This window comes from Leptinotarsa decemlineata, unplaced genomic scaffold (genome assembly GCF_025532065.1).
Source record: "Leptinotarsa decemlineata unplaced genomic scaffold, Ldec_3_MD MMD2_tig00026374_RagTag_RagTag, whole genome shotgun sequence".
In the NCBI taxonomy this organism is placed as follows: Eukaryota; Metazoa; Arthropoda; class Insecta; order Coleoptera; family Chrysomelidae; genus Leptinotarsa; species Leptinotarsa decemlineata.
Genome location: NW_027412710.1, coordinates 4,345,627 through 4,369,841, shown reverse-complemented (window position 1 = coordinate 4,369,841; position 24,215 = coordinate 4,345,627). Strand labels below are relative to the sequence as shown.

Below are 24,215 nucleotides of genomic sequence, written 5' to 3'. Positions count from 1 at the left end.
TTGCCGAGCACAAGAAACACACACAGCTAGGGAAAACCAGCAAATAAAGAATAGCAGAGCATGTTTGGATCCATCAACACAACATCGAGTGGTCCCAAGCTGAGATCTTGCACAGAGAGGAACATTGGTTTAGGAGAAAATTCAAAGAAGCCGCATACATGTTGTCCAACAACGTATTCAGCCAAGCCAGCATAGAAATACGCAACATATGGAAACCCATCATCAAGCGAAAAATGGCCAACTCCCGCCAAAACGGTCATCTCCCACGGAACCAGTGAAGCGAAAAATGGAAAGCGGGGATAAGTGAAAGTACTCGAACGTCCTATAAATAGTCATCTCTTGGAGGAATTAGTCCAGTCATCACCCGAAGACGATTGTGGATACTAACAATCGAAACGTCGGGAAGTAACTTGGCTTGGAATCTCTCTTTTTTTTGTTTTAATTTTTTGTTTATTTGTTCTATTTTTGTTTGCACTTGTATTTTATTTTACTGGGATTTCATTTCAGGGTTTTTTTTTGCTTAATATAATTTTTATTTTCTGCTATTCTTTTTAATTTTTGATCTGTATTGGTTCTTTTAGGGATTTCAAATATATTTATATAATATTAGACAATGGAAATCCAAACTAATGAAATTCAAGCTTTTTGTTTTTTAGTGAAGCAATTTCAAGTAATAAATATAGTTTAAAAAAACTAAAAAACACGCTTTTAAAGAACATCGAACTGAAAAGTTTATTTTTTTTAATAAGCTTAAAACAATAACGAACGAAAAATATTAGTTTTATTGTGAAAAAAGCGAGGGGAGCTTGATATACAAAAAATATGGAAAAAGAGCCCACACTTTTTCACAATAATACTAGTATTTTTCGTTCGTTATTGTTTTAAGCTTATTTAAAAAAAATATATATTTTTAACTTTTTTAGTTCGATGTTCTCTAAAAGCGTGTTTTTTAGTTTTTTTAAACTATATTTATTTTTTACTGTCATATGCTATAAAAGCGTATTTTCTAGTCTATATTTATTTTATCTAAACTTTGGGATCAATCACCAGTATATTGTTTAGAAAAATGACCATCAATATTTTCCGATTCCGGAGAGAGAGCCAGAAACTCAGCAGGCGCGCATGTTAATAAAACAATACTTTTTCAAACAAAGAAATACATGTAAAGTGAGTTCGAATTATATACAGCGTCATCTGCCCGCGAATAGATCAATCAATAATGTCGATAATTCTATCAAATACAGATCCCGAGCTTGAGAGTTACAAGCAAACAAACACACAAACATACATACAGGTGAAGCTGATGAAAGCGTGTTAAAATACTTTTTTCAAATGAAGAAATACATGTAAAGTGAGTTCGAATTATATACAGCGTCATCTGCCCGCGAATAGATCAATCAATAATGTCGATAATTCTATCAAATACAGATCCCGAGCTTGAGAGTTACAAGCAAACAAACACACAAACATACATACAGGTGAAGCTGATGAAAGCGTGTTAAAATACTTTTTTCAAATGAAGAAATACATGTAAAGTGAGTTCGAATTATATACAGCGTCATCTGCCCGCGAATAGATCAATCAATAATGTCGATAATTCTATCAAATACAGATCCCGAGCTTGAGAGTTACAAGCAAACAAACACACAAACATACATACAGGTGAAGCTGATGAAAGCGTGTTAAAATACTTTTTTCAAATGAAGAAATACATGTAAAGTGAGTTCGAATTATATACAGCGTCATCTGCCCGCGAATAGATCAATCAATAATGTCGATAATTCTATCAAATACAGATCCCGAGCTTGAGAGTTACAAGCAAACAAACACACAAACATACATACAGGTGAAGCTGATGAAAGCGTGTTAAAATACTTTTTTCAAATGAAGAAATGCATGTAAAGTGAGTTCGAATTATATCAATGATGTTACGTACAGCGCCATCTGCCCGCGAATAGATCAAGCAATAATGTTGGTATATGAATGAGGTTACATACAACGCCATCTGCCCGCAAATAGATCAAGCAATAATGTGGAAATATCAAGGAGGTTAGGAACAGCGCCATCTGCCCGCGAATAGATCAAGCAATAATGTCGGTATATCAATGAGGTTACATACAGCGCCATCTGCCCGCAAATAGATCAAGCAATAATCTGGATATATCAAGGAGGTTAGGAACAGCGCCATCTGCTCGCGAATAGATCAAGCAATAACGTCGGTAATTTTGTCCCGACCTTGAGAGTAACAAACAAACATACACACAGGTGAAGCTAATAAAAGCGTGATAAAAAAATCTTCAAGTTTTTCCTGCTGGTTAATAGAAGATGTGAAGGTTTTTTTGCAAATCAAGTTTGGGATACTTCAGCATAAAATTATGTAACTGTCATTCAAGGTCAAACATGTAAAATCTTGTTTCTGTTGACTATTTTCACGTGAAATAAAAAAACCTCTCTTCAATACTGTTTAAGGTGTCTATTTAAATCAAACAAGTTATGTTTTTGGTAAACTTTATAGATCTATCACCAACCAATAAAATTATAGATATAAAACAACAAATACAATAAAATTTATCTTCCTCAATTCAGCATTTTTCTGATCATATAATTCAAAATGCCACCATGCCTATAAAACAATAAATCTTCTTCCGAATCAAACCTCAAAATCACCTCAAACTCCTTTCCAGAGTCGGTGTTCACTTTGATGTGTTGTCCGTACTCAATATCAAATGGTAAGTTGACAGTGAACAATTCTTTTCCCGTTAACCCAATTGTTTCGGCTCCTTGGCCAGGAAGAAATTGGAGAGGGATAATACCCATTCCAACGAGGTTGGAACGATGAATTCGTTCGAATGATTCAGCAATAACAGCTTTAACGCCCTAGAAACAAAAATTAAATAAGTATGATATTATTGAAAAAGTGAATTGAAAAAAAGGCGACTTGAGAATATAGGCCGGAGTAGTGAAGATCCACACCCTAAACGATCGATCAGCCTTGCATCCTTCCTGTTGAAAGGACTTGAGAGGATATTGGACACACACACACCAAGAAGGTGGCATTATATGCAGCTACCCTGAATAACCACCAGTATGCATATCAAACCGGCAAATCGACAGATTTAGCATTAAACAGCCTTGTAGAGAACATTTCCCAATCCCTCCACAACAAAGAGAATGCGGTTGCTGTATTTCTCGATATTGAAGGAACATTTGACAATGCATATATGATGGAATCGGCCGATATTTGATGAAAATCCATAACTAACGTATTCTAAAAACACTTTATTGTGTGATTTTCACTAGATAGTTTTACAAAAACGCAACACGTGTTTCGCCATACAATGGCTTCCTCGGGCGTGTCTTAATAACTAATTCTATAGTAAAACCAATAATGATTGAGAGTAAAGCGCGTTGTCATATCTAACTTTTACGTTACCAGTTTATAGCAGAATCAAAATATAGTAAGCAGTAGAGTTGTAGGTTGTGGCAAATTATAGATAATACACAATACTAGTAGTATTTATGACAAAAATCAGTAATGAGCTTGTAATGAGTAATACTTATACATTTCCTGATTACTGATCAGTTAAAATTCATTATTTTCTGTATAGTGTTAGATATTTATTACAACTAGTGGCAACGCTGTACGCAACGATATTTCTGTCTTTGTCACTTTGCCGTAACTTCCATCTCATCGTTGCAGTCCTCACTAATGTACTTGCAGCCATGAGCGTATCATTGGTTTGTGAATTATACAGCGTGAATTGTACGTTTTACAGTTAAGTTAGTCAGAAATCGACGTGTTGTGATAACAATTGGTGAAAATAATAGTGCTAATAAGTGGTTAAGCGTTACATAATTATATTTCTACACCGTTCTCAAACTACTCAAAAAATGGGAGACGTGGTCGGGCCTTCCACGTCGAAAAAGGTAAAACGGTCGGAGTCTCGGTCAGTAAGAGAAAAACAAATTGTACTGCGAGTATTTCACTGTCTTGAAAGAGATCATCAGCCACCAAAAGATGACTTTGTGCATATGTGCTGTAATTCTACGTGTGTACCTCCGAATAACCAACCGGCATTTCTACATCATTAAGTTCCACAATTACAAAAGATAAATTAGTTGATATGTGCTCTGATTATACCGGTGTACCAAAATCATCGATTTACAAAATACTAAGAGAAGCAGAAATTCATGGGGACGTACAAACGCCAAAAACTAGTAGCGGACGAAAAAAAAATCACAGTTGATGAAGAAGCCAAAACCAGTATACGCAGAACTATTCACAGTTTCTTTTTCAGAAATGAGCTGTCCACACTACAAACAGTTCTGGAGGCACTTAGCGATAATGAATTGGTCCCAAAAATGGGTAAAGAAACTTTTAGGAAACTTCTACACGAAATGAAATTTACGTACGGAAAAGTTGACAGGAAAAGCATTCTCATTGAACGTCAAGAAATGATAGCACGGAGAAGAAACTATCTAAGAAAAATTGACGAATTTCGGAAGCTCAAAAAAAAATTGTACTTCATGGACGAGACATGAGTTAACCAAGGACATACGGTCAAAAAAGTATGGCAGGATGGTAATATAACAAGTGCACGACAAGCCTTTATTGAAGGTTTGTCAGTTGGGTTGAAACAGCCATCTGGAAAAGGTAGTCATCTGATAGTTAAGCATATAGGAAGCGACAGTGGATTTTTACCAAATGTTGAATTAATATTTAAATCTAAGAAAACAGGCGACTATCATGAAGAGATGAATGCGGAGGTGTTTGAAAAATGGTTTGAAGGCATCATTCAACTTGTGGAACCTGGGTCTGTCATCGTCATGGACAATGCCCCATACCATAGTCGACATTTAGAACCACTACCGAAACAATCATGGAAAAAAGCAGCAATTCAAGAATGGTTAATTAATAAGAACATCCAATATAACAAGGATAGTTTAAAGGCAGAACTACTTCAGCTAACAAAATTACACACAGACAAATATAAAAAATTCGCAGTGGATGAAATGACGTTAAGTCGTGGAATTACAGTTTTAAGGTTACCACCGTACCACTGCGAATTAAACCCAATAGAATTAATCTGGGCGCAAGTAAAAGGATATGTGGCACGAGAAAACAGAACATTTAAATTAGTGGACGTGCAACATCACCTACAAGAAGCTATTCGAACTGTTTCTGCAGAAGACTGGAAGAAATGCATTCAACATGTTTTAAAAGAGGAGCAAAAATGTGGGACGTAGACAACCGTATTAAACACAATATTGAACCAATCATAATTCACTTTGATGATAGCGGTAGCAACAGTGACGAATCTGAGGTTGAAGATTAGACAAAAATTTGTACATTTACATTTATATTATATTCTATTATCAAAAATTTGTAATTTGTATTTTCTAGTACCCCTGACGATGAGTTTAAGTTACTCGAAAGCTTGAGAATAGTTATAAAGAGTTCACTTATCAATTGCTGCAACCCAATAGTGAAAAAAAGTTTATTACTCCGTTTTCATAAGGCCCACCTAATGACTACAACGATTAGGTAAATTACGATATTGCAAAGTTTTAATGAAATAAATAAAAAATGTGTATGAATATTTTAACTAATTGTACTAAGAAGTTTTCTTTCATTCTTAACCCTCTCAAAAATTAATAAGCACGCCCCCGATTTGCTGTCAACTGGGCTTACTTCTACTCTCAATCATTATTGGTTTTAGTATACACATTAAATACCTTATTCTACAATTTGAGGTACCTGAATTTCAAGTACCTGATATTTTACCTAAGTTTGTAATGAATTTAATTACCTGAGCTTAAGTTCCATTTCCCACATTTGAAAAAATATTCAGTAACGGAGAGTTATTTAATTCTAATTGATCATTCAGTAAATTACCCGAGTTTGAAACTCATTCTAGAAGAATGAGTTTCAAACTCTTCTCTTCTAAATGTAACACATCGTATTCCTGATTGAACTCATGTCCTTCTGCTAATAGGTGATTTGCAAATGTGGAACTGGTCTTTCTATTTATAAAACTGCTTCTATGCTCTTTAATTCTTTGGAAAATGTTCTTCCAGTTTGGCCAATATACAGTTTTGGACAAGAGCCACAACTCAACTTCTATACTCCTGATCTATCCAACAACGAAATTTTGTCTTTATTGTTTTTAATAAATGTACATTACATTGTGTACATAATTCCTCCACACACCCTTACCAACATAAAGTTGCTGCATTCAATAGTAAGCTTCACAGATTATTGAATATTCCACTGTATGATAGGGAGTTCCAGAAAGGGCTGAATTTGATTTGATTTGATTCTTACCAAAAAACTTCAAAAGCAAGCCATGCACTTGGTCTACCCATATTCAAGATGCGATAACGTCAGTTATAGGACATTGGCATATTTGGGTGAACCAACCAGAAATATCGCCCGTTTTTTGAAGAAAGAAGGCGTAAACGTGGCTTTCAGAACGAATAATAGTCTAAGTAAATTTATTAAAAACAATAAAGACAAAACTTCGGTGTCGGATAGATCAGGAGTATATGAGCCGAGTTGTGGTTCTTGTCCAAAACTGTATATTGGCCAAACAAGAAGAACATTTTCCCAAAGAATTAAAGAGCATAGAAGTAGTTTTGCAAACCACCTTTTAGCAGAAAGGCATGAGTTCAATCATGAATACGATGTGTTACATTTAGAAGAGAAGAGTTTGAAACTCAATTTTCTAGAATGTTTAGAAATCAATAGATTCAGGAATTCGGGTAATTTACTGAATGATCAATTAGAATTAAATAACTCCCCGCTACTGAATATTTTTTCAAATGTGGAAAATGGAACATAAGCTCAGGTAATTAAATTCATTACAAACTTGGGTAAAAAAAACAGGTACTTGAAATTCAGGTACTTGAAATTCAGGTACTCCAAATTGTAGAATAAGGTTTTAATAAGCATTTAATGTGTAGAATTAGTTATTAAGACACGCCCGAGGAAGCCATTGTATGACGAAACACGTGTTGCGTTTTTGTAAAACTATCTAGTGAAATTCACACAATAAAGTTTTTTTAGAATACGTTGGTTGGAAAATGGATAGAATCGACCATAACTAACTGGATTTATGCCATGCTGGTAAATGGAAATGCAACTACGACTCTTCAAGACGAGGTTATTAGGTTCAGGGTCACCAGGGGCTGCCCTCAAAGTAGGTCTTCCCTTCTGTGGTCGCTCTGCTTGATGCCCTCGACAGAAGAGAAGTAGATCTGCAAGCTTATGCAGATACCCTGGCCACCTTGGCAAGGTTCACGTCAGGAAGGGTAGCTTTTACTATCCTCTAAAGTACGATGGACATTGTTCACAGTTGGTGCCTGAGGGAGCAGATGTCTGTCAACCTCAGTAAAACTGTGATAATGCCCTTCAACAGAAGAGAAAGTTGGACGATTTAACGCTACTTTCCCTCAATGGTGAGGTCATTCCATTTGGAACGGAGGTGAAATATCTTGGCATTGTCCTTGATAAAAGACTCACGTGGAACGCTCACTTACAAAAAGTTTTACACAAAGCCAGACTGTCCCTATGGACATATTGAAGGATTTGTGGTAAAACTTGGGGCCACCAAACGCAGACTGCGATTCCAAGAATTGCATTTACCGGATAAAAGACCTTTGAAAGTTCGTATTGCTGAGCACAAGAAACACACACAGCAAGGAGAAACCAGCAAATCCGGAATAGCAGACTATGTTTTGGACTTATCAACATAACATCAAGTGGGCTCAAGCTGAAATCATCCACAAGGAAAAACACTGGTTTAGGAGAAAGTTCAAGGAAGCCGCGTATATGTTGTCCAACAACGCATTTAGTCAAGCTAGCGTAGAGATACGTAACATATGGAAACCTCTAATCAAGCGGAAAACGACCAACTCCCGCCAAACGGTAACCTCCCGCTTAAACCAATGAAGCGGAGAGAGGGAAGAGGGGATAGGTGAAAGCACTCGAATGACCTATAAATAGTCGGATTTCGGAGGAATAGGTCCAGTTATCACCCGAAGATGATTGTGGATACTAACAATCGAAACGTCGTGAAGTAACTTGGTTTGGAATCTTCTAATTTTCATTTATTGTTAATAATAATTTTTTGATTTTCAGCTCGGTTGTTGCTTGTATGTTATTTCTTTGTAATTTCAGTTTTTTGTTTAATTAAATTATTTTTCGGCTAATCTTTTTCATTTATTACATATTCTTTCAGGGATTTCAAATCAGTTTATATTAAATTAGACAATGGAAGTCCGAATTGATGAAATACACCATGAAACATTGTCAACCACCTTCAAACCAACGTTGCTCAACAAAGTTGTATTATAATTATCATTATTATTATTTTATACACCAAAATTAATCACAATTGAAGATAATGGTGTTTTTTCCTGTGTACTCTCATCATATTACTTTCTATCTATTAAGATAATGCAAAGAAATCTTACCAACAAAAAAGGCCCTTTCGCAGCCCAATCTCGGCTTGAACCTGATCCGTAATCTTTACCAGCAATGATCAGAATGGGCGTTTCATTAGCTTTGTATCGTTGGGCACAGTCAAAAATGTCCATCTAGAAAATAAAATTATTTCTGCTTCTGAAATATTCAAACCAAGGCCAATATTCATGGTGTTCCTAAATGCCATGTAAATATTTGTAGGGGTGTACGGATAATTTCAAGAATAAGTGTCTCATAATTCTATATTCTAGAAGGCCACGTTTATGATATAACAGGGTGTGAAACTCTTATCATTACAACCATAATTTTCCCAATAAACTGTTATCAGTGTCCATGAAACTGTTGTAACAAATCGTTGATATTAACGGTGTTATACTTCCCCTTGTTCAGATCCTTTCAGCCCCATCGAATTTTTGTATAAAGTCACAGGTTACTATTCCTTGCCGTTTTGAACTCAAGCTTCCACACTGTCCACCGGATCAAATTGATTTCTATCCCATTCTGCTAGTCTGGTTCACATGTACTCGATTTAGCTCTTTTTGGTGACATTTTTCAGACCCTGTCCAAAAATTACGACGAAGGTGTCATTCGATTCGTGTTTTTGTCTAGAAAGTTTAAGCGAAGGTCCGAAAACGCGCCGATGAAAATTACAAAAGTTATAAACAATTAAGTGAAAAAAAATGGGGCTTTAGTTTTTTCTTAATATCTCGGAAAATTTTCAAAATTTTGGAAATTTGAAAAAAGATTTGAAAAGATCAATGAATTTGCGTAAAAAAAGTCCCGACTCTCGAAACTGTATCTCGATTATTTATAATTTTTACAGAGCCCTGAAAATAGAGCCAAAAGCGGGTAGTCTGGCTTCCGCGCGCCTTTCGTCACTCTGACATAAAAACAAAAAAATTATTTAAACATATTAAATGGAAATATTAAGGAATGAAAAAATTCATGTAATGTTGGGATACATCAATAAACAATAATCCGCAGGCAAAAAATTTTTATCCCAATTTTAACGTTAATTATAAATTTGTTAATTAATAACTTTTTCTGAATTGAAAGTTAATATAAAAATCCCTATTTATTAAACTAAAACCCTGGCATTTTTTTCCTTTGGTGAAGTTATCCTTAATAGGCAAAAAAATAGATTACCGTTGCCACAATAAAAAAATTGTTATTTTCTATTTTTTTATTGACAATTGAAAATTATAATTTTATAAAAAATACATTACAAATTTTTTTTCTAATGTTTTCATTATTTCAATGTCTCATGGCTAAAAACTAATTAATAATATTTTTTTTTAATTTTTTTACAGCTATTGTTAATAAATTTATTATAAACAAATACATTGTTTATAAGCAATTCTAATTTTTTTTTGCATTATGTTAATTGAAAAAAATCATGATTTTTAGAGAAAAAAAATGGTTTCTTAAAAAAATTTCTTTGTTGCTAAAAAATGCGTTTGTTAATTAACAATCGTTTTTTGCAACTAAATATTAAAATTAAGGAACCGTTTTTTTTAAATCATAAATTCTATTGTTCTTTAAGGTTTTGAAAAAACTATTTTTTCCTTTTTTTTTGTTTATTTAAAAAAAATTATTATAAACAAATTATTTTTTTTCTTCAATACTTTGTTCTATAATAAAAGTAGTGTTTTGTTCGCTCCTTGTGAGCATCGGAAATTTAAAGAAGGTTAATGAGTAAACTCATTAAAATTAAATTAACAGAATGACTGATTGCTTCATTTAATTTTCTTAGACTCCATACAGATATGACAATAATTGAATGTTACTGATCCTACAACTACTAAAAGTGCAAGTAATAAAATCCTTATGATTTATTGTTGACACGAAGTTTATGTTGGAAAGACTTAAAAAATTTTCTTTTTTGATAAATAACGATCAATAATTAAATAAATAATAGGACTACAACTTTAGTAAAAGGCTTTAATTGTTAATAAATTCATAATGAACAAAAAAGACTTGAAGCATATTTATCATAACTGCAATAGTTTGAAAGTTATTATAATTATAAAAGCGAAGGAGCGAATGAAAAAGACAAGTATCAAGGTATCACAATATTAAGTTTTATAAAAAATAGAATAAATAAAAAAAAACACATAGTTACTTTTATTATAGAACAAAGTATTAAAAAAAATAATTTGTTTATACCATAAAAAAACAATTAAAAAAAGAATTAAAAAAAAGTTTTATCAAAATCTTGAAGAACAACAGAATTTATGATTAAAAAAAAACGGTTCCTTAATTTTAATACTTAGTTGCAAAAAACGATTGTTAATTAACAATCGCATTTTTAGCAACAAAGAAATTTTTTTAAGAAACCATTTTTTTTCTAAAAATCATGATTTTTTCCTTTAACATAATGCAAAAAATTTTTTTCGAATTGCTTATAAACAATGCATTTGTTTATAATAAATTTATTAACAATAGCTGTAAAAAATAAAAAAAATATTAATTAGTTTTTAGCCATGAGACATTGAAACAATAAAAAATTAGAAAAAAACAATTTTGTAATTTTTTTTCTATAAAATTATAATTTTCAATTGTCAATAAAAAAATAGAAAATAACAATTTTTTTATTTTGGCAACGGTAATCTATTTTTTTGCCTATTAAGGATAACTTCACCAAAGGAAAAAAATGCCAGGGTTTTAGTTTAATAATTATAGGGATTTATATATTAACTTTCAATTCAGAAAAAGTTATTAATTAACAAATTTATAATTAACGTTAAAATTGGGATAAAAATTTTTTGCCTGCGGATTATTGTTTATTGATGTATCGCAACATTACATGAATTTTTTCATTCCTTAATATTTATAATTAATATGTTTAAATAATTTTTTTTTGTTTTTATGTCAGAGTGACGAAAGGCGCCCGGAAGCCAGACTACCCGCTTTTGGCTCTATTTTCAGGGCTCTGTAAAAATTATAAATAATCGAGATACAGTTTCGGGAGTCGGGACTTTTTTTACGCAAATTCATTGATCTTTTCAAATCTTTTTTCAAATTTCCAAAATTTTGAAAATTTTCCGAGATATTAAGAAAAAACTAAAGCCCCATTTTTTTCAACTTAATTGTTTATAACTTTTGTAATTTTTATCGGCGCGTTTTCGGACCTTACCATAAACTTTCTAGACAAAAACACGAATCGAATGACACCTTCGTCGTAATTTTTGGAGAGGGCTGAAAAATGTTACAAAAAAAGTACATGTGAACTAGACTATGCAGCTTACAATGGAAGCAGGCAACTAAAAATGTTAGATCTATGATCCAATAACGGAACCGCTGTTTCGATATGCTATATAGCTCCTCAGTGACAGTGCCATGTTTATACTTTGTTCTTAACAAGTTTTGGCATAAAAATCGGAGAGTTCTAGACGAAGAACAGTTTTGACAGCACTGTATGTTTTGGCAGTGTAGTTTGTTATCGGAAAGACTCTTTATGTTGAGCGGAGAGTGTTTGAGAGAGAACTTCGAATAGAAACTTTCAATAAAATATTATTTAAGAGGAAAATGAAATGAGTGATGATAATTTCAGTTGACAATTGACGATATACTTCAGAATTCATTTTGGATGAGGACTTTTGATGAGACCTAGGCAGTGTATTGGTTGAAAATTACGTCATGTTTTGTTGTCTAATGAAATATTGAGATTCATTTATTATCTTGTTGCGAACTGGACACATTCTAAGATATAGCACATACGTAGTCGGATCGTGGCATGTAATGATTTGTCGAGTTTGGATGTCAGGAGTATATAAATTAAAGTGTGGAACGTGTTCTAAGGTATATATTGGTCAAACTGGCAGGATATTTAAGAATAGAATCCAGGAACATCATACGAGCTATGTAAATAATAAAACAAATTCAACATATTCAACGAAGAGTTCGAAATTTTGCACATAGAAAATAAAAGTTTGGAATTGAATCATTTGGAAGCAATGGAAATTAATAAACTTAAAAATTCAAACATTCTAATGAATAACCAACTAGATTTGAATAGATCACCATTATTGAACTTGTTTTCTTAAAAACCGAAAAAGAATTATTATTGATATAGATGTGAGGCAATATGCTTTAGGTAATCATAATTGAACAGGTATGTCATGTAGAGGTTCAGGTAATTTTTTTGAGATGGTCTCAATTATGGTTACCTGTAGTATATAAATATTAATGTAAGAACAACTAGAAGTATAAATCACTTGAAAAAGCTAATGTCTTAGCGAAACATGTTGCGAGATATTTTTCTAATAAAGTTTGTGGAGATCAATCGTGAGGTGTAGTTTTTGAAATCACCTCTTTTGTAAATTGTACTTAGATGAATTGCCACTGAATATCCGCCATGAAATGCAATATTTTCCACAGGACGGCACTCCTCCCCATGATGCAGCAATAGTAAGGGATCGTTTAGATGCAATATTCCCAAGAAAATGGATTGGAAACAATGGACCAATGGGATATACCCTTGGATTGTGAGTTTATTGCTTCATCAACATTTGTAATAAAGAAGACAGGTCCGTATTAAAAAAAAACAGCATTCTTGGCTTTCCCCGTATAACTCGAGAATGGCGAGAGTCCACGTAAATTTTCTTCAACTATTGTATTGTTCCCGATAACTGTTACCTTTTTTCCCATTTAATCCTCTTTGTATCCGTCACGGTTAAGAATATAACAATATTACCACGTGATAAAAGAAACGGCCTGTATATAATCACATAATTCTTATGTACACAGACACTATCAAAATGTATGCAAAGAAATCATTTTCAAACATTCTCACCTCTTCATTCGTGGGCAGGTAGAGTGTTCTAGGACCTGCTTTATTCAAGAATTTGTTGACCAATCTGATATTAGCAAATGTTCCTCTAGCCATCACATCATCATTACCTCTTCGTGATCCATAAGAATTAAATTCCTTTGGCGTTAATCCTCTTTGTGCCAAATACCTGAAATGATGAAAACCTGTAGAAGATGAACTGAAGAAAAACAAAAATGAACACCATATTAACTATTATTCTGATTTGTACATTGTACCGTGTAACAAGCAAGCTAACACCCGGTAGATATCTTACGCTTAAGTTGCATGATATGTTCATCAAATTTCAACCTGTCATGAGTCAATACTCCCACATTTTGTGTTCATTTATTTTCCAATCCATCTAATCTAATTAAAAATCCAAGTAACAAACGAATAATCAAGTTATATCATTGAAAATATTCTTTGAATATCTAAAGAAATGAACTTTTAATGTTCCTGTCTCGGATATACCTACACAGTAGGTTGAATGGACGCCTATCAGAAAACAACTACTCCCCTGGCTAATACCACGAAGGGCGTTGAATTATATCCGACAGGCATCAGTGCAGGAATCTTCACAGAAAATTTCCTGCGTATGCAATTGGCAATACAACTGAAAGAGTCGATAATTTAGGAAACACTTGCTATATGAATAGCATTTGACAAGTGTTGTTCATGACGAAGAATTTCAAGAACGAGGTTTTAATGATGAACGAGAACGGGAATGTTCCCTACTTATTCATCAAACTCAAACACCTATTCGTGCAGCTGCAGTTTCATAAGAATGTATCATCTTTCCCTCCAACCGATTTCCTGGAGTTTTTGAAGTCCACCAGATACGCGTTAGGACAACAAGAGGATTGTTCCGAATTCTTGGGGTGCGTGTTGAATACTCTTCGTCAGCAAAACAATAGCAAAATCAATACTCCTGACCGCTCTGGATTGAATGATTCCGTACAGTCTGGAACTCTATCTAGCGTTTCCTAATATGACTAATAACCAGTCCATGCAGTTTATTGTTAAATCATCTGAAAATGGAATTTTTTTACAGGTGATGATCGACTGTATTGCCAAACATGCGCCAAACTAACTGACTGTTATAAGGAAACAAGTATATCTGAGGCACCAGTCAATCTAATAATAACACTGATGATTTTCAAACATGACTCAACCTCCAAACACCAAACTCTTACGAAGGTTCGAAATAGATCTAGCAGACCACTGTTATAGTCTTCATGCAGTCATTGTTCACTGTGGTTCTGGCATTGAATTTGGTTATTATTATGCATTGATCAAAGACGAAACGGTCTGGTTTAAGTTTGACGATAGTCGTGTCACGAAGTGTTCTGGCGATATACTGAATTTATTGGAGTCTCTGGAGACACCCTACATTTTGTTTTATGAGGGGGAGGATATTGGCAGATCAAGATCTTCAGATGATGTGGTGCTGCAGGTTTTTCCGGGTTTTCCTGCAGCTGAAAAAGCAAATGCGCCACTGGAATCAATGAAGTCGCCCCGGAGCGCCAATTAATTTTCATTGTTGTTTTCATTTTTATCAGATATATTAGAACTTCTTACAAAACAACAAATACATTGATATCTATACTGATAAATACAAAACCCAGAACATAGAAGAAAGAACAACAAAATTACATTTTTATAAGATACCTTGTTCTTGTGGTGAATGTTATTTGGTGAATCTTCAAAAAACATTAAAAGCGTGTGCAAATGATCATCAAGAATTTATCCGCATCAAATAATTAAAAGGATCAAAATTGCATTTCATTAGTTCGGACTTCCATTGTCTAATATGATATAAATTGATTTGAAATCACTGAAAAAATCTGTAGGGATTCAAAAAGATCAGCTAAAAAAATAACAATTATATCAAGCGAAAAAACTGAAATTACAATTAAATTGTACAATGAAATTGTAATTTCAATGAAATTGTACAATGAAATTGCAATTTTAATGAAATTGTACAATGAAATTGTAATTTAAATTTTTCGCTTGATAAAATTGTTATTTTTCAGCTAACCTTTTTTAATTCATAGATATTTTTTCAGCGATTTCGAATCAATTTATATCGTATTAGACAATGGAAGTTCGAACTAATGAAATGCACCTCGAAACATTGTCAATCACCCTCAAACAAAGGATCAAAATTGTCAGAACACGTTTTGAAATAAGACGGTGAACATCGAGTTGAATTATTTGTATATTTACCGTGCTGCTGGGCTTGTTCTTCCAATGGATCCAGCAGGACTGATGTGATCTGTTGTTACAGAATCACCAAGCATCAAAAGTACTCTGGCATCAACCAATGGCCTTGCTGCAGTTACATCTTTGGTCATTCCATCAAAATAGGGTGGTTTCTTTATATAAGTAGACAACTTTGACCATGGATAGAGTTGACCAATCGGAGCCTTGAGTTGTTGCCATTTCGGTGATCCTGATGTATGATGTATGATGAAAAATTGCTTATGTTTCATTCAGAATTTCTCAAATATAAATTCGTTAAATTAATTACAGCGAGTCCGAAAGTTATGAAAAGCCTGAAGTGCATGAATTTTCTAAAATATGTAGGAAATGTATTTGCACTGAAGAAGAAAGTTACAATTGAATTGAAAAACTCATTTTCAGTTTCTTTTTTACTGCGCCTCATTTTTTCTTGAAAGCCAAAATTGTTTAATTTGAAAAATTAGTCGGAACTGGTGAAGGGGTTATTCCAAGATGAATAGAAATCAATACAAAGCAAAAGTTAAACGATACCCACAAAGTTTTCCGTTAAAAATATACATTAAATATTGCTGATGAATTTCCTGTAATACAAAAGTTAACATGTATTGTGAGATTTTCATTAAACAGTTCACAAAAACACAACACATATTTCACCATACCATAGCTTCTTCAGGTGTGTTCTATACTAAACAAATTCTTGCTAGTAATTATATACAGTGCGTTTCACTTAAGAAGTCTTATATTTTTTTATTTTTTCATAGATGAAACTACAAGCTTCATATTTTGAGTTATTCAATGAAAGCGTAATGTTATTAGGCTGCCTACATTTTACAATAAACATATAAATAGTGTGAGAGAAAAATGAACAATTGAACAATGATATAGTGTTGTATATTATGCCTAAAAGAAAATAACGCCGACCGCCATTGGCAACCATAAACCAAACGTGACGTAACTAAGAGCGCGCGAATGTACGATGATTCCCCGCCACTCTAGAAGCAGCGAGAATAATGCTACCGATTTCAACGGAACTTCGGCGAAATTTCTACCGCATTCGATTACAATATAAAAACGCTAGCCGCGAGCATATCGAGACAGTCAAATGGACGTTACAGTGCGGTACGCGAAGTGATTTAATAAAGCGATAGACATTCAAATAATAGTTGAAGTGTTTGTTGTATTTGAAGTGAAATAAAGTTAAGTTTGATTATCAAGTGTAGTCAATTATTGGTCAACCCACGGGTAAAAACATAATAGAATGATTATGACTGGAGTTTTATCCCAACACCAAACCGTTATTCTTAAGACCTCGACACTCCAGTAATATTCATTACTACACCAAAGGTGCCAAACAGTGCATAACGAGTAAACAATATAGAATACCAAGAATGAAAAATATCAAATAATTATTATTAATAATAATCAGCAGATCCTTCACAGTAGGTCAATGAGTTGAACCTGATTTTTGAAAAGATATACAGGGTGTAACTAAATAAGTGTAAAACATTTAAGGTGATTCCTCATCGAAAAAAAGATAGGATCTTTCATATAAAGAAATTTCATTGGAGAATTCCTTGTTAAGATACAGCCCCTTAAAGGGGGTACATAAAATTTGTATAACATTTTTTTTCTCAAGCACTGAAAAAGTTACAATATTGAAATTAACCTGACGTTTTGTTCTACCAAAAAGACACTCAGCCAGTAATTAATTTGGTTTACCCCTTGGTTGTAAGGGGTGGAAAACGCAACCCCTAAAATGTATTTCCAATGTAATTTTTTGTCTTATTATTTGTTAACCATTTTAAAATTTATTTCCGATAGCATGTTTCATTCTAAACAAAAAATGTCTATTGGGTTTTTTGCCCAAAATAAACCAGTTCGCAGCAAAAAATTATTTTACGAACAACTACAGAGATACATCGTCATAAACGCGAAAATACGAAACTAATCTATCTAGTAGGTCGCCATTAGCGATAGTGACAATTAAATTGGTATGACGCTGTCAGTTTGTGAATTATCGAAATTGAATTAATACTAATTGTGTGTTGTTTTACTGTTCTTAATTTGTTACTTTAATAATTCACTTTTTACTAAAATGGCATACACAAATGAGGAAATGGCTGATATGCATTACGTTTACGGTCTGTCGCAGGGGAATGGGTTAGAAGCTTCTAGAAGATATGCTTAAATGTATCCTCAGCGGCAGCATCCTTCACATAGAATATTTGCTCGACTTCATCAACGATTACGAGAATAAGGTTCATTCGACAAAAGAACGCAGGATTGTGGTCGCCATCGAGAAGTACGAACACCACAGCTTGAGGAAGAAGTACTTAATTTGATTGAAGAACAACCTACTACCAGTACTAGAAAGATTGCTTTCCAGCTAAATGTTGATTATATGAAGGTGTTTCGAATTTTAAAGGAACAACTCTTATACCCTTATCATCTGCAACGAGTACAGGCACTGGTACCGTGAGACTTTCCAAACCGTCTTGAATTTTGCAATTGGATGCTGGAAATGATTAGAAGAAATTGTGACTTTCTGAAGACGATAGAATTCACAGACGAATGTAGTTTTTCACGGGACAAGATTATTAATTTTCATAATTACCACATATGAGCTGATGAAAACCCTCACGCTATTGTCGAAACTAACCATCAAGAACAGTTTTCTCTTAACGTGTGGCTCGGAGTTATTGGGGATGATTTGATTGGGCCTCATTTTCTACCTCCTTGATTAAATGGTGAGGCATACATTCAATTTTTAAGAAAAGTGCATTCAGTACTGCTGGAGGAAGTTCCTTTGGGCGTCAGAAGGGATATGTTTTTATATGCATGATGGGGCTCCCGCCCATTTTAGTCAAGTAGCACGTCAGCATTTAACCGAAACATATGCAAATCAGTGGATAGGTCAAGGAGGACCACAGGACTGGCCCGCTCGATCCCCGGATCTCAATCCTCTCGATTTCTCTATTTGGGGCCATTTACAGCATTTGGTTTATCGTACTCCTGTTCGCGATGTAGAGGACTTAAGAAACCGCATCATCGAAGCGTGCAGGGTAATCAGAGAGACTCCAGGAATATTTAAGCGAATACGTGGCTCAATGCGCCGACGTCTAGACGCATGCGTAATGTCTGAAGGTAGGCATATTGAACATTTACTATGATTTCTACATGTTGTGTGTTTTATTATCAATAAAATAGTTTTGTTTATTACCCTTTAATCGTTTAATACAAGTACTAACTACAAAATAACAACAAATCCAGTTCGCATTTATGACAATATATATATGTAGTTGTTCTTAAAATAATTTTTGCTGCGAACTGGTTTATTTTGGGCAAAAAACCCAAGAAACATTTTTTGTTTAGAATGAAACAGCCTATCGCAAATAAATTTTTAAATAGTGAACAAATAATAAGACAAAAAGTTACATTGGAAATAAATTTTAGAGGTTGCGTTTTCCACCCCTCACAACCATGGGGTAAACCAAATAAATTACTGGCTGAGTGTCCTTTTTGGTAGTACAAAACGTCAGGTTAATTTCAATATTGTAACTTTTTCAGTGCTTGTGAAAAAAATTGTTAAACAAATTTTATGTACCCCCTTTAAAAGGTTGTATCTTAACAAGGGATGCTCCAATGAAGTTTCTTTATATGAAAGATCCTATCTTTTTTTCGATCTGGAATCACCTCCTCAAATGTTTTACACTTATTCAGTGAATAAGTGTAAAATACGAATTCAGAACAATATTGAAATTGTTCTGAATTCGTATAAATTTCTTGAGGTTCATTGGCGGTAGATTCGGATACATTTCATTGAACTTTCTACATGTTCTGCTGATAATTTTGTCACACTGTCCAAAAATAATAAACAAATTCATAAGAACTTCGTTTGAATAGTTTTGTTCCATCGTTTTGAAGGTATTTGCAACTTCTGAAGTGACGAAAATGTCGATATTATTAGGAGAATGTCACAACGCTACTGTCAAATAGTAATCATGGCCTGCTTACCAAATACCGAATGGAAATACTATTCTGAAGGGACATTTTCACAAATAAATGTTCATAAGTCCGAAACTTGACTAGTTAGGTATAGGTATGATATACATAGAAAGAAAGCAAGTTCCAGCAGCTTTCCGAATTTTCAATAATATACAGGGTGTTCCATTTAAAATAATCAAATTTCAGCAACTTTTTCAAGCAAACGAAAAAACTATATTTTTTTACCACCCTGTATTGAAGTAACGGAGATTAGGCTGACGTGTGGGAAGTGTCCAAGTATCACCTAACTCCAAACCAAATTTCGATATCATAGTACTTCTTAACTAAAAGATATCGGCATTTTTAGAAGTCATGATTTTCGAAGAAAAAAATTGAAATTAATTTTTATTTCGAAAACGGTAACAGATAGGTATAGGGAAATATCAAGAAAAGTTGTCGGGCAATTGTTGGAGATTCCAAAAATAATATTATATACAGAGTGTTCCATTTGAAAAATCAAAGTTGCTACTGCTTTCTAATAAAAGCGGCAACACCGCATTGTCGAAAATATTTTAGTTGGCTAGAGAATGTCCGAATATGCCCTCCATTAAATTTTCAAAGTGATCCGTTGTCTGGTTCACCAGAAACGTCTAATGTGCCATCCACCGTGAATCAGCCTGTATAAGGTGGGCTAGCTGTCCTTGTTCATCTTTCTCCGCCTGAACCACTGTGCATGTAGTTTTTGGCGAGTGCACTGGCTTGGGATGTGGAGGTTGAGCAAACTGGCCATCGGATGCCTGTTTCCACGTAGCCCCGCTGGATACGGGAATGACAGAATCACTTGTGGTTCTGTGATTCCCTAACTGAATGACACTGAGCCTATCACCTGTCTTTAGCGACCCTTCGAGATACCGGGCGCCCTCTCGTCGTAGCATCGCCTTGTCACGATAATGCGGGGCTCTGCCGTGATTGACCTTCTTTCCCTAGTTACTCGTGGGACTTTTATGGACAGAGTAAACTTAAAAATTTTTTTTTGACGCTGACTCTATAGAGGAGATGGATGTCAAGCTTACGACTCCAGCTGACCTCCTTGTAAATTTAGATCAGGAACGAGAGCTTCTCAACTCTCCAGCTCCTGATCCATTAACTGAACCTAAAAAAAAAGGTTTAATCTCGTAATTTTGAAATTACCAGATTAAAGTCATAATTTCCAGATAAAGGTCGAAATTTACAGATTCAAAGTGGTAATTTCCAAGAAGCAAATAATAAAAATATGTCGCACTTCTGCACTTTGGTAAATATTCAATTTGTAGGAAAAATTTATGAATATTACTGACTAATTGGACTCTTCAGTGGTTTACATTGAACACTTTCACAGGGAACTTTTGCGTTTATTCTTCATTACACCTCAGCTGGATTATCTATTATTTAGCTTTGATTATTCTTCAGATTGTTAAAATAATCAGATTTAAAAATTCAGGATTAGTGCTCAATGATCAAATAGATTTGAATTGTTCCCCTTTATTGAATTTGGTTTGCAATGAGGGAATTTATCATATAGAAATTTGTCAGGTAGTAATAGTCATTAGGATTCAAATACTATAAAAGCATGACACAGAATTTATTTAGACAGTATTGTGACGACTGAAGATGCTATTGTAAAGCGAAACGTGTCGCGGTTTTGCAAACTATCAAATGGAATTGCACATTATAGCTTTTTATGATATAGGTAAGTGTTGAAAGTAAGGTTTTATTTTGTGAGTGAAAAAGTTCGCGAAACGAGCATAGTAAGTTGAGCAATTTCACGAATAAAATAAAAGTTATCATACACACTCCACTAGAAATAGAATAGGAAATTTTTATGTCAACAGAGAACATATAGGTTGTGACTCGTTGTATAGTTCTGGTCTGATTGCATTTAATAATTTGCCAAGTCATATAAAAAGCTGTGATTCATTAAATTCATTCAAAAGAAAATGTAGTGAATATATTTCAAATAATTGTCATCAATAATTCGTCTTGTTTTCTAGTTGCTTGTTTTTAAAATGTGACTTGTCTCTAATTTTATATACAGTGTGACCCATTTTTAATGGAAACCCCCCTAAAATTTGAAGTTGTAAACCGATTTTAATATTTTTTTTTTTAAAAGGTCTACTTTGGGACAAAATTTGAAATGTTAATTAAAGTTTCAGGACATACTACGATATTTTTTCTTAGTCGAAAATCGGGTTTTTTTATTAGCAATTTTTTTATTGAAAAAATTACTACTCCACTGGATTCAGAGTGCCTCGAAATAGGTGTGACCAAAATTTCCTGAAAAAATATTCATTATTAACAAAGTTATGACAACTCAAAAATTCGAAAACTCACACAGCTAACAGTAACAATATATCATTTTTTTATGATTTCAACAATAAAGTGCCGCCAGATGAAAAAAAGAAAAAACAAATAGCGTAAATATTTTTAATGAAAATAACGGAATTACATTCACACAATTCAACTAACAATGAAGCAAAACATTTTAATAAACGTAACTGATAACTAATTATTGAAATGTTTCGATTCAGTGCAACAATTAATTCTAACTCATATTCTAGTAGCCTCTACTAATCCACCACGTATTTTGATACATGTGTCGTAGCGCTTACGAATGTTTCTGATTACGTTACTTAGTTCTTGAGGGCTAATATCTGCACATACCTGTCGAATTCTTGCACAAAGTTCACTTCTATCTCTTGAGCGGTTTTTGTAAACCTTTTGTGTGAGAAGTCCCCAGAGAAAAAAGTCCAAAACTGTGAGGTCTGGAGATCTGGGTGGCCACTCTATAAACGGACTACCACGGCCTATCCATCGGTTTGGAAAATGTTCGTTAAGGCATTGCCTCACAGCTCTGGCATAATGAACTGAACACCCTTCTAACTGGACAATTAAATTTGATCGTTCATTGATTGGCAGCTCGTGAATAGCATCCCAAAACTCTGTGTTTAAAAATTCTAGAAATCTCTGCACATTAATGTTTTCCTCAAAAAAGAAAGTAGCAATAATTCTTTCGTTCAATATCCCACACCAGATGTTGATTTTTTGGGAAGACTGGCTTTTACAGTTTATTACCCAGTTAGGATTATCCGCTGCCCAATAGCGACAATTCTGTGATGACACTACTCCACATTTGTAGTGAAAGTGGCTTCGTCGGTATATAAAATATTTTTTAGGAAATTTCTATTGTTTAAATATTCCCCTTGGGCCCATATACAATATTCCAGGCGTCTTGCTTCGTCGCCTTCTTGAAGTGTGTGTAAAAATTTTGGCTTGAATGGTTTAATATTCTTCCCCTTGAGACAGCTCCGAATAGTTTCTTGTGGAATATTCAAATCTAAAGTGGCATTCCTTATACTGGCATTAGGATTATTTCCGAAATAATCTAAAATGATTTGATCATTCCTGTCATTCCTGTTTAGTCTTTGTACAGGAATACTTTTTAACATCATTTTTGATACTGCACCAGTTTCATTGAATATTTTATTTATTTTATTTACCGTACCGCAGCTAATACGAGAACGATCTGGATGTCTCTCATTAAATACTCTACAAACCTCTCTAGCACTTCTAACGTCATCTCCCAAAAGGCGTACAATTTCAATTTTCTCTCTTACGCTCAATCTTGCAGCCATGACACAAAATAATTCGAAGAACTGTAAGGTGAATATTGTTGACAATAGTACACTTAAATCTTTCACAAGTGTCAAACTGTAATATCATTTCCATGGCAACTAAGATTTAAATTGAAATATTAGGTCTTAGTTTTAGTTAATTTGCGTGAAAACTTGAATGTATTTCCGTTATTTTCATCAAAAATATTTACGCTATTTGTTTTTTTTTCATCTGGCGGCACTTTATTGTTGAAATCATAAAAAAAATGATATATTGTGACTGTTAGCTGTGTGAGTTTTCGAATTTTTGAGTTGTCATAACTTTGTTAATAATGAATATTTTTTCATGAAATTTTGGTCACACCTGTTTAGAGGCACTGAATCCAGTGGCGTAGTGATTTTTTCAATAAAAAATCGCTAATAAAAAATCTCGATTTTCGACTAAGAAAAAATATCGTAGTATGCCCTGAAACTTTAATAAAACATTTCAAATTTTGTCCCAAGGTAGACCTTTTAGTACTTGACATTTCAAAAAAAAAATTAAAATTGATTTACAACTTCAAATTTTAGGGGGGTGTTTCCATTAAAAATGGGTCACACTGTATATTTTTTATTGTTTTGTATTTTATAAGTGACTGACTGTGCTATGAAGAGCATTATTTGTTAATAAAGAGTAATAATAAATAAAAATGGTCTTAATACAAGCATATATTTCAAGGTAATAGCATTCTTAAAGCGGAAAAGTGGAAGTTATAGGCCCAAAAAATCAAAAACTCTTATGTTTGAACCGGTCCAGAGGTTTATAAGTGAGGCTCCAGATGAAAAATATTTTATGATGAAAGTTGCTACTATTTTCGGCATATATGGAGCCTTAAGTTATTGGATAAATCATTGATTGTTCAAATTCCAAATACAAAAACGAAAATAGGTCGTTCTTTTTGCATTGTTGGACAGAAACATTGACTATTTCAATAAATACGTTGCATTACGCCCATCTGTTATCAATCATCAAGGTTTTTTTTATGAAATACTCAAATTATAA

General features: G+C 33.6%; 1 protein-coding gene across 1 annotated transcript in view; it reads right to left on the bottom strand.

The window, feature by feature from the left end:
- Window positions 1-2,491: 2,491 nt before the first annotated feature.
- LOC111503605 (cytoplasmic aconitate hydratase) overlaps window positions 2,492-24,215 on the bottom strand; it is a 78,742-nt gene continuing 57,018 nt past the window's right edge. The window contains exons 12-15 of the mRNA XM_023157955.2: window positions 15,525-15,750; window positions 13,281-13,446; window positions 8,476-8,598; window positions 2,492-2,877 (exon numbers count right to left, since the gene is read on the bottom strand). Of these exons, the coding sequence (XP_023013723.2) occupies window positions 2,578-2,877; window positions 8,476-8,598; window positions 13,281-13,446; window positions 15,525-15,750 (815 nt within the window). The 3' untranslated portion in view covers window positions 2,492-2,577. The remainder of the gene's footprint in view (window positions 2,878-8,475; window positions 8,599-13,280; window positions 13,447-15,524; window positions 15,751-24,215) is intronic.